Genomic DNA, 12,500 nt, shown 5'->3' on the forward strand with positions numbered 1-12,500 from the left:
TATATATATATATATATATATATATATATATATATATATATATATATATATATATATATATATAAGTGTCTCAAAGGGCTGCACAAGCCACAACGACATCCTCGGTACAGAGCCCACATAAGGGCAAGGAAAAACTCACCCCAGAGAGGACCGCATATGTGGGTAACATACATATAAACATACATATATACATATATATATATATATACACACATATATATATATATATATATATATATATATATATATATATATATATATATATATATATATACATATATATATATATATATATATACATATATATATTCATATATATATTCCTCTCTGAGCTGCCACCTTAACGTGGTAGAGGAGTTTGCGTGTCACATTGATCCTAGGAGCTATGTTCTCTGGGAGCTTTATGCCCCCTGGTAGGGTCTCCCAAGACAAACTGGTCCTAGGTGAGGGATCAGACAAAGAGCGGCTCAAAGACCTCCATGAATAATAAAAAACAAGGACCCAGATTTCCCTCCCCCGGACGTGGGTCACCGGGGCCCCCCTCTGGAGCCAGGCCTGGAGGTGGGGCACGATGGCGAGCGCCTGGTGGCTGGGCCTGTCCCCATGGGGCCCGGCCGGGCACAGCCCGAAGAGGCAACGTGGGTCCCCCCTCCAATGGGCTCACCACCCATAGCAGGGGTCATAGAGGTCGGGTGCGATGTGAGCTGGGCGGCAGCCGAAGGCAGGGCACTTGGCGGTCCGATCCTCGGCTACAGAAGCTAGCTCTTGGGACGTGGAACGTCACCTCGCTGGGGGGGAAGGAGCCTGAGCTAGTGCGCGAAGTGGAGAAGTTCCGGCTAGATATAGTCGGACTCACTTTGACGCACAGCAAGGGCTCTGGAACCAGTTCCTCGAGAGGGGCTGGACTCTCTTCCACTCTGGCGTTGCCGGCAGTGAGAGGCGACAGGCTGGGGTGGCAATTCTTGTTGCCCCCCGGCTCAGAGCCTGTACGTTGGAGTTCAACCCGGTGGACGAGAGGGTAGCTTCCCTCCGCCTTCGGGTGGGGGAACGGGTCCTGACTGTGGTTTGCGCTTACGCGCCAAGCCGCAGCTCAGAGTACCCACCCTTTTTGGATTCACTCGAGGGAGTACTTGAGAGTGCTCCCCCGGGTGATTCCCTCGTGCTGCTGGGGGACTTCAATGCTCATGTTGGCAACGACAGTGAAACCTGGAGAGGCGTGATTGGGAAGAATGGCTGCCCGGATCTGAACCCGAGCGGTGTTTTGTTATTGGACTTTTGTGCCCGCCACAGATTGTCCATAACGAACACCATGTTCAAACATAAGGGTGTCCATATGTGCACTTGGCACCAGGACACCCTAGGCCGCAGTTCCATGATCGACTTTGTAGTTGTGTCATCGGATTTGCGGCCTCATGTTTTGGACACTCGGGTGAAGAGAGGGGCGGAGCTTTCTACCGATCACCACCTGGTGGTGAGTTGGCTGCGATGGTGGGGGAGGATGCCGGACAGACCTGGCAGGCCCAAACGCATTGTGAGGGTTTGCTGGGAACGTCTGGCAGAGTCTCCTGTCAGAGAGAGTTTCAATTCCCACCTCCGGAAGAACTTTGAACATGTCACGAGGGAGGTGCTGGACATTGAGTCCGAATGGACCTTGTTCCGCGCCTCTATTGTCGAGGCGGCTGATTGGAGCTGTGGCCGCAAGGTAGTTGGTGCTTGTCGTGGCGGTAATCCTAGAACCCGTTGGTGGACACCGGCGGTGAGGGATGCCGTCAAGCTGAAGAAGGAGTCCTATCGGGTTCTTTTGGCTCATAGGACTCCTGAGGCAGCGGTCAGGTACCGACAGGCCAAGCGGTGTGCGGCTTCAGCGGTCGCAGAGGCAAAAACTCGGACATGGGAGGAGTTCGGGGAAGCCATGGAAAGCGACTTCCGGACGGCTTCGAAGCAATTCTGGACCACCATCCGCCGTCTCAGGAAGGGGAAGCAGTGCACTATCAACACCGTGTATGGCGGGGATGGTGTTCTGCTGACCTCGACTGCAGATGTTGTGGATTGGTGGAGGGAATACTTCGAAGACCTCCTCAATCCCACCAACACGTCTTCTTATGAGGAAGCAGTGCCTGGGGAGTCTGTGGTGGGCTCTCCTATTTCTGGGGCTGAGGTTTCTGAGGTAGTTAAAAAGCTCCTCGGTGGCAAGGCCCTGGGGGTAGATGAGATCTGCCCGGAGTTCCTTAAGGCTCTGGATGCTGTGGGGCTGTCTTGGTTGACAAGACTCTGCAGCATCGCGTGGACATCGGGGGCGGTACCTCTGGATTGGCAGACCGGGGTGGTGGTTCCTCTCTTTAAGAAGGGGAACCGGAGGGTGTGCTCTAACTATCGTGGGATAACACTCCTCAGCCTTCCCGGTAAGGTCTATTCAGGTGTACTGGAGAGGAGGCTACGCCGGATAGTCGAACCTCGGATTCAGGAGGAACAGTGTGGTTTTCGGCCTGGCCGTGGAACTGTGGACCAGCTCTATACTCTCGGCAGGGTCCTTGAGGGTGCATGGGAGTTTGCCCAACCAGTCTACATGTGTTTTGTGGACTTGGAGAAGGCATTCGACCGTGTCCCTCGGGAAGTCCTGTGGGGAGTGCTCAGAGAGTATGGGGTATCGGACTGTCTGATTGTGGCAGTCCGCTCCCTGTATGCTCAGTGCCAGAGCTTGGTCCGCATTTCCGGCAGTAAGTCGGACACGTTTCCAGTGAGGGTTGGACTCTGCCAAGGCTGCCCTTTGTCACCGATTCTGTTCATAACTTTTATGGACAGAATTTCTAGGCGCAGTCAAGGCGTTGAGGGGATCTGGTTTGGTGGCTGCAGGATTAGGTCTCTGCTTTTTGCAGATGATGTGGTCCTGATGGCTTCATCTGGCCAGGATCTTCAGCTCTCAAAGGATCGGTTCGCAGCCGAGTGTGAAGCGACTGGGATGAGAATCAGCACCTCCAAGTCCGAGTCCATGGTTCTCGCCCGGAAAAGGGTGGAATGCCATCTCCGGGTTGGGGAGGAGATCTTGCCCCAAGTGGAGGAGTTCAGTACCTCGGAGTCTTGTTCACGAGTGAGGGAAGAGTGGATCGTGAAATCGACAGGCGGATCGATGCGGCGTCTTCAGTAATGCGGACGCTGTATCGATCCGTTGTGGTGAAGAAGGAGCTGAGCCGCAAGGCAAAGCTCTCAATTTACCGGTCGATCTACGTTCCCATCCTCACCTATGGTCATGATCTTTGGATTATGACCAAAGCTACAAGATCAAGATCTTGTACAAGATCACGGGTACAAGCGGCCGAAATGAGTTTCCTCCGCCGGGTGGCGGGGCTCTCCCTTAGAGATAGGGTGAGAAGCTCTGCCATCCGGGGGGAGCTCAAAGTAAAGCCGCTGCTCCTCCACATCGAGAGGAGCCAGATGAGGTGGTTCGGGTATCTGGTCAGGATGCCACCCGAACGCCTCCCTAGGGAGGTGTTTTGGGCACGTCCGACCGGTAGGAGGCCGCGGGGAAGACCCAGGACACGTTGGGAAGACTATGTCTCCCGGCTGGCCTGGGAACGCCTCGGGGTCCCACAGGAAGAGCTGGACGAAGTGGCTGGGGAGAGGGAAGTCTGGGCTTCCCTACTTAGGCTGCTGCCCCCGCGACCCGACCTCGGATAAGCGGAAGAAGATGGATGGATGGATGGATGGATATATATATATAAACTGTTTTTTTGTTTTTTTTAACAAAAAGTGTGTATATATATATATTTATTTATTGTTTTAACAAAAAGTGTGTTATTTTAGCCTGGATTTGTGTAGAACTGTATGGCATGATGCCCACTCAACTTTTTTAGTCCTGGGCTAACTTTTTTCTCTATCTTTTGTAAAGGAAAAAATTGAGGAGCTGCAGAAGCGCTGCATTCAGTTGGAGTACCCCCTTCTTGCGGAGTATGACTTTCGAAATGATACAGTCAACCCAGATATCAACATAGATCTGAAGCCAACTGCGGTATTACGACCCTACCAGGAGAAAAGTCTACGCAAGATGTTTGGCAATGGACGTGCTCGGTCTGGAGTCATTGTGCTGCCCTGCGGTGAGAATTCTGGTTTACTTTTGATCAAGTAGGAAGTATTGATAATGCTCAAAATGGCAATAATGCTCAGTTTTGACACTGTTATTAATTATTGTAGGGTTTCACCTAATGATTATTTCTTAAATTGCAAATTCTTTTGATTAACATGTATGTTTAATTTTGTATCTTTGTTTTAGTGTAGTGTTTCCACATTTTTTTATGGATGAATTCCCCTCAAAATATACCCACATTTTTCTTGTGTCTAAAAACTTTAAATGCGTCTTGTTCGGTCTGGGATAAAAAAATAACTTTTTCTACGCCCGTGGTGCACTGTTCTGTTAAGTGAAAACATCTGCACAGTTGCGCACATTTTAGCTACACAGCATTGTCTTTCTCGGTGCCTTATTATGCAAAACCAACTTTTCTTACCTATTGCTATATGCTGTTGTGTATTTGGGAATTGCATAAGTCCCGAAAATTTTTAATCAAAACGTGAAGGCATTGTGGAGGTATTTATAAAACAATCTTGCCTTCATACTTGCTCTTAACGAGCCATCTGAAATGTGCGCTATCCTGTGACGTTTTTCACACTGGTGATGTCAGTAGATTATCCAAATATGGTATACATTTTCCAAAAGTGCTTTGTGCGAGTCCGTCATTGCTCCTTTTTCGCTATCCTCTTGTTGTGTGCCAGATTGGCTCGTACATGAACGTGTATCCTCCGCTGTTGCCATTTCTAATAAAAGTAGCATATAGTTCAAACTTGATCTTTCAGTAGACTCCATATGGAAGCGCTAAAAACTGTAACAAAGATGGCGGAGTTAAGACGCTGCCGAAGGGGTGACACGTAAATAAGACCACCCACAAAACGACACATGCTGAAGAGGCGGTCAGAAAGTGGCTTGAAGGCAGTCTGTAAAACATAATGTATGCAACATTTTGACCACAGAACTACCATTACAAGTTATATAGACCACAAAGAAGTGTTTTATATGTAGAAAAAAAGTCATATGACCTCTTGAAAGGGACCCTATTATGCAAAAATGTTTCTAACCTGATGGTACCTGCTTATGGATCCTGCAAAGTCTTCAAATTTAAAATCAAACCGTCGAGGCATATCTGGGGTTTGAAACGATCTTCATCCACACAAATATACTGTAGTTTCAAAACTGTCTGTCGACACAAACGCATACACCTGCTGTCCAATCAAAAGCCTGAAAAGACATACAATGACATGTACATCATCTTTAAAACGAGTCTGCTCTCAAATTGAGCCTTGGGAACATGAAATTATTTTTTTTAGTGCCTAAAGCGCCTGTGCTGCCGAAGAAAGAAGATGCATCATGTTTTTTTTTAGTAGCTCGGGCGCATTATACGCGCGCGCACCGTCGAACTCGGACACAAATGGAACCAACACAAGCAAGTTAACTTCATGATCTGTTGTTGTTGAATGAAGATTAAAAACATGTGTGTGGACAAGAGGCCTCACTGCAGAGATATTAAGTATCCGTGTTAGGATAGGATACGAGGGTTATTAACATGCTACAGAATAGACAAGCATATTATTGTCAATATACTGTACACATCTCTAAGACATACAGACTCTGTAGCGGTTTAACCTTAGTGTATAGTTAGACCTGGCTCCTTCCTTCCGCTCCTCCGCCCCCCTCCCGAGGGTTATTAACATGCTACAGAATAGACAAGCATATTATTGTCAATATACTGTACACATCTCTAAGACATACAGACTCTGTAGCGGTTTAACCTTAGTGTATAGTTAGACCTGGCTCCTTCCTTCCGCTCCTCCGCCCCCCTCACCTCTATGTCTCAGCTATATCATCTGAGATGTTACATGTGGTGAAAGTCACTCAAAAAAGATGGCTTGGGCAGTCATCTGTACCCATAAGGTCCTGACGAGTTTAGCTGGTGTTTGTAGAACTGAAAGTGTACACAAAATGCAAGAAAGAAAAACTACAAAACATGACTGACAAAAATTCAGTTAGCGTGATGGGACGACGAGAGCTTCATTTTTGTCTAAAAACTCCGCCTCTCTAGGTGGCTTGTTTTGAAAGGGAGCCAAAAAGTGTCTTGAAGTTAGGTCTGTAAAACAAAATATATGCAACATTTTCACTAAATAATGTGTTGTTACCTATTTATTTTTATTTTTTTAACTTTTTGAATCTGCACTGCAACCACATACGTATGTATGTATCCCTATTGTGGGATGAATGAAGTCCCTCCTATCCTATATGTACCACAAGAAAATGTTTTAAATGTACAAAACAAATCATAATATGACCCATTTAAGTCTATCACTGCTCGCCTTCATCAAAGATAAACACTCTTGAGTGGAGCAACCCTGAATTGTCAGCCTTCCCTCTCAAAGCGGGACTTGTGTGTAGTCTCCCATCACTTAAGAACTTTTGCTCCTACGTGCTTCTGAGGCTGCAATAAATCCAGTGCCACATTTGTGTGAATTAACAATCAAAAAACAAAATGAACATTGCTTACCTGGCTGTGTGAGAGGAGAGCATGACAATGGTGGAATGGCAACTGCGCCTATCGGCCATGTTTGGACACCCTTGGGCAAACGGATTTTCGATAGATACACCATTTTTGTCTGGACTGTGAATATAATGGTAAAATACATACAGATGCTATACAAAAGACAAGAAGGTGATTAACAATGTTAATCTCAGTTAATGTCATATTATCAGCTGTCAACTCTCGACTTGCACGCACACATACGTACACATACATATTCGCACACACACACACACACACACACACACACACACTCCCACGGATTACTCTTCACACTCAGCAAGGAAGAAGAGGCCAGTAACACATTTTTCTTGACGATATTTTGACCGACAAATTACTGCAGATAAACAATATTATTGTCAACAATTTTTTGAGATAGATACCTGTGGCGGTGGGGGCGTGTTTACAGGCGTGGTCACTATGATGTCATCAAGTAATTTGCATAATTTGCTATGATGATATAATTTTCTTGAAAAAGGCTAAAAAAAGTATACATTTTAAACAAATCTGTTATTATTACTTAGTATTAACATAATTAGTATTAACATAATTTTTTATCGTTTTGTTGCTGCTTTTTTGCTGCTTTGCTGAGATGAGAAGTGTTTACAGACTTTTAATGACTTTTTTAAAAATAAAAAAACACTATTAACAAATCTAGCATCTTCTTCTGGTATTGTTATAGTGTACTTGTGTTCAGAGACTCTACTTCTGTCCATAATTGTCCCTGTCGAAAGAAGATAGCTGCTGCGAGCATGACGTCACACTTGCTTGGTGCTGTTGCTCCAGTTGGACTTTCTCTGCCACTGGCCTATTTATATTTGCATGTTTTGTAGATGGCTGTCCGCGGGTATATTTGCATTATATCAGTGGCACAGGGTATGTATGATGTCTGTGCCTCACAATACAAAGGCCATGGGTTCAATCCTGGGCTTGGGATCTTTCTGTGTGGAGTTTGCATGTTCTCTCTTTGACTGCGTGGATTCCCTCCGTGTACTCTGGCTTCCTCCCACCTCCAAAGACATGCACCTGGGCATAGGTTGATTGCCAACACTAAATTAGCCCTAGTGTGTGAATGTGAGTGTGAATGTTGTCTGTCTATCTGTGTTGGCCCTGCGATGAGGTGGCGACTTGTCCAGGGTGTACCCCGCCTTCCACCCGAATGCAGCTGAGATAGGCTCCAGCAGCCCTGCGACCCCGAACAGGACAAGCGGTAGAAAATGGATGGATATATAAAAATCACGTCCACATCACAGACGTACTGACAACGCTCCAGAAAATGGCGTGTGTTTTGTTTACATCCGGTTTCTGTGGCGCGGTTTCGGTGAGCAAAGCCTTTTTTCAGTGGTCAAGTTGTCGGTACATACAGTTAGGTCCATAAATATTTGGACATTGACACAACACCACAATGGATTTTAAATTAAACAATCAAGATGTGCTGTGTGTGCATACTTTGAGTTTAAATTTGAGGGTATATACATCCAAATCAGGTGAACGGTGTAGGAATTACAACACATTTTATGTGCCTTCCACCTTTTAAGGGACCAAAAGTAATTGGACAAACTAACAATCATAAATGAAATTGTCACTTTTTAATACTTTCTTGCAAATCCTTTGCAGTCAATTACAGCGTGAAGTGTGGAACCCATAGACATCACCAGATGCTGGGTTTGGTCATTGATGCTCTGCCAGGCCTCTACTTCAGCTGTCTTCAGTTCCTGCTTGTTCTTTGGGCATTTTCCCTTCAGTTTTGTCTTCAGTAAGTGAAATGCATGCTCAATGGGATTCAGATCAGGTGATTGACTTGGCCATTGCAGAACATTCCACTTCTTTGCCTTAAAAAAGTATTTGAACACTCTTTTAACACTTGAGATTTAATTCTGCTGCTTTTGTCAGCTGTCACATCATCAGTAAATATAAGAGATCCAGTTCCACTGGCAGCCACGCCATTACACTACCACCACCATGCTTCACTGAAGAGGTGGTATGCTTTGGATCTTGAGCAGTTCCTTCCCTTCTCCATATTCTTCTCTTTCCATCATTCTGGTACAAGTTGATCTTTGTCTCATCTGTCCATAAGATGTTCCAGAACTGCACAGGTTCTTTTAGATGTTTGTTGGCAAACTGTAATCTGGCCTTCCTGTTTGTGAGGCTCACTAATAGTTTACACCTTGTGATGAAACCCCTGTATTTCCTCTGGTGAAGTCTTCTCTTAATTGTTGACTTAGACACAGATACACCTACCTCCTTTTCTTGACAAGGGAAAGGATTCGTCTGTCATCCACCACACTTCTTTTCTGTGGTCTTTCAGGTCTTTTGGTGTTGCTGAGCTTACCAGGGCGTTCTCTCTTTTTAAGAATGTACCAAACAGTTGATTTGGCCACACCTAATGTTTTTGCTATATCTCTGATAGGTGTGTGTTGATTTTTCAGCCTAATGATGGCTTGCTTCGCTGATAGTGACAGCTCTTTGGACTTCATATTGAGACATCTCCCCAAATTCCAAATGAATAAACCACACTTGAAATGAACTCTAGGCCTTTTATCTGCTCCTTGTAAATGAAATAACGAGGACATAACACACACATGGCCATGGAACAGCTGAGTAGCCAATTGTTCAATTACTTTTGGTCCCTTAAAAGGTGGAAGGCACATATAAAATGTGTTGTAATTCCTACACCGTTCACCTGATTTCGATTTAAATACCCTCAAATTAAAGCTCAAAGTCTGTGCTTAAAGCACATCTTGAGTGTTTAATTTCAAATCCATTGTGGTGTTGTACAGAGCTGGAATACTGAAAATTGTGTCAATGTCCAAATATTTATGGACCTAACTGTAACTTGTCTAATCCATCCATCCATCCATTTTCTACCGCTTATTCCCTTTGGGGTCGCGGGGGGCGCTGGAGCCTATCTCAGCTACAATCGGGCGGAAGGCGGGGTACACCCTGGACAAGTCGCCACCTCATCGCAGGGCCAACACAGATAGACAGACAACATTCACACTCACATCCACACACTAGGGCCAATTTAGTGTTGCCAATCAACTTATCCCCAGGTGCATGTTAATCTTTTATGTTTGTGTAGTTTGGATTTGATGTTAGTTTTAACCATGTTTGCAAATACACCGTCTGTGCTTGAAAGATGATTGGCGGAGAATAGGGATGGGCGATATATCGAGTTTGTAAGATATAGCGATATATTTTTAGACAAGATAATAATTAGACAAGAAAATATCGTAATATCAATATAATTTATTTCACGTTAAAATCAAAGTTTATTGATAAAGCCCTTAATTAGAGATGTCTGATAATATCGGACTGCCGATGTTATTGGCCGATAAATGCTTTAAAATGTAATATCGGAAATTATCGGTATCTGTTTCAAAATTATTGGTATCGGTTTCAAAAAGTAAAATTTATGACTTTTTCAAATGCCGCTGTGTACACGGAAGTAGTGAGAAGTACAGAGCGCCAATAAACCTTAAATGCACTGCCTTTGCGTGCCGGCCCAATCACATAATATCTGCGGCTTTTCACACACACAAGTGAATGCAAGGCATTTTTGATCAACAGCCATACAGGTCAGACTGAGGGTGGCCGTATACACAACTTTAACACTGTTACAAATATGCGCCACACTGTGAACCCACACCAAACAAGAATGACAAACACATTTTGGGAGAACATCCGCACCGTAACACAACAGAAACACAACAGAACTAATACCCAGAACCCCTTGCAGCACTAACTCTTTCGGGGTGCTACAATATACACCCGCCCCACCCCACACTTCAACCCCGCCCACCTCAACCTTCTCATGCTCTCTCAGGGAGAGCATGTCCCAAATTCCAAGGTGCTGTTTTGAGGCATGTTAAAAGAAATAATGCACTTTGTGACTTCAATAATAAATATGGCAGTGCCATGTTGGCATTTTTTTCCATAACTTGAGTTGATTTATTTTGGAAAACCTTGTTACATTGTTTAATGCATCCAGCGGGGCATCACAACAAAATTAGGCATAATAATGTGTTAATTCCACGACTGTATATATCGGTATCAGTTGATATCGGTATCGGTAATTAAGAGTTGGACAATATCGGAATATCGGATATCGGCAAAAAAGCCATTATCGGACATCGCTACCCTTATACACAAGTGTCTCAAAGGGCTGCACAAGCCACAACGGCATCCTCTGCTCAGATCCCACATCAGGGCAAGAAAAAACTCAACCCAATGGGATACAATGAGAAACCTTGACGTAGAAAGAATATGTTTCTATTTTATTTATGTTATATAATTCTGTGCTACTTAAATAGTTTATTTTCTGTGCTCTTAATACCCATTTTGACGAACTGGGTTAATAAAAGTGCCACTGACTGTTTATAGTACAGTTGCCTTTCAGTTCAATTTCAGTGAATTTCGCTCAAAAATGAATATCTTTATATGTATGCTTTCACCGGAAAGTATATCGAATATCGAGTTTAGGTAAAAAATATATATCTAGATATACTTTTAGCCCTAGTATATGTGTGTGTATATATATATATATGTGTATGTATGTATATATATATATATATGCGCGTGTGTGTGTGTGTGTGTGTGTGTGTGTGTGTGTGTGTGTGTGTGTGTGTGTGTGTGTGTGTGTGTGTGTGTGTGTGTGTGTGTGTGTGTGTGTGTGTGTGTGTGTGTGTGTGTGTGTGTGTGTGTGTGTGTGTGTGTGTGTGTGTGTGTGTGTGTGTGTGTGTGTGTGTGTGTGTGTGTGTGTGTATATATTAAGGCTGCAGCTAACGATTATTTTTCTATCGATTAATCTATAGATTATTTTTTCGATTAATCGGTTAATCTATAATTTTTTTCGATTAATCTATAGATTATTTTTCCTTTTACCGATTATTTTTTTTATTTAAAATGAAGATGAAAAAATAAATGTCAGTTTTTTCAAAAGGCATGACTTTTATTTACAAAAAAAAAAAAAAGTATGGCCACTCAGTCAACATTGACAACAACATGACAAAATATTCTGTAACAATGTAAACATTTAAAACTTTTAACATTTAACAAAATTAAAAGTAGCTTATTTGCTTTTTAATGTGCAAATATAAAAGTAAACATCCAGTGCAAATCTTAATATTCTGCAATAGTATAAGCATTTAAAAAGTAAAAGTATTGCTTATTTTGCTTTAAAATGTGCAAAAATAAAGATAAACATCCAATACAAAAAAGTGCAAAACGAAATATTCTGTAACAGTATAAACATTTCAACAAAAGTAAAAGTATTGCTTATTTTGCTTAATAACACAACAATGATAGTATGATTAAAGTGAAAGTTAATTGTTCGTTTGTACATAGTATATGTAACTGTTAATGTTGTAAAAGGTATTTGCACAACTAATTAAAGTTAGCGTTAAAGAGGAGCGCGTCTTTGTAAACACTGAACAGGCACGCCAAACGCGCCTCTCAGAGCGAAACCGTGTTTTAGTTCATGAATTTACAACACAGATACAAATGAAACATTCATGTTTTTGTGTAATGATGACAACGTATACTCACGCAGACGATTGACTAGTTGATGGTGATGGCTGTTGGGTGTTTTCTTTTCAAATGTTCGTTCATAGCCGTTGTGCTGCTATGATAGGCCATTTCCGCTCGACACAGTGTGCATACAACAACTGTCAAGTGTTTTGCTTTTTTCGCTGTGCTTATCCCACACTTGAAGGGATGTACCAATGCTGAATGTGGCTTCTGGATGTCACTCAAAAGACCAGACCGTAGTTACTTTTTCCTTTTATTTTCCTTTAGTTTGCAACAGTTTTTCCAACGAAGAAACGGCTTATTTTTTCTTCTTTAGTCTTTTTAGCAGTCTTTAGTAGACTTTAGTAGCCTTTAGTA

General features: G+C 43.3%; 1 protein-coding gene across 2 annotated transcripts in view; it reads left to right on the top strand.

Moving 5' to 3' along the window:
- Positions 1-12,500, top strand: part of ercc3 (excision repair cross-complementation group 3) — a 40,203-nt gene that overhangs the window by 12,560 nt on the left and 15,143 nt on the right. For both annotated transcript variants that reach the window (XR_009816814.1, XM_061975204.1), the window contains exon 7: positions 3,887-4,091. Coding sequence is in view for 1 of the 2 variants with exons in the window: in XM_061975204.1 (XP_061831188.1) it covers positions 3,887-4,091 (205 nt within the window). In the remaining variant the exon portion in view is untranslated. The remainder of the gene's footprint in view (positions 1-3,886; positions 4,092-12,500) is intronic.

Source organism: Nerophis lumbriciformis, linkage group LG15 (assembly GCF_033978685.3).
Source record: "Nerophis lumbriciformis linkage group LG15, RoL_Nlum_v2.1, whole genome shotgun sequence".
Taxonomy (NCBI): domain Eukaryota; kingdom Metazoa; phylum Chordata; class Actinopteri; order Syngnathiformes; family Syngnathidae; genus Nerophis; species Nerophis lumbriciformis.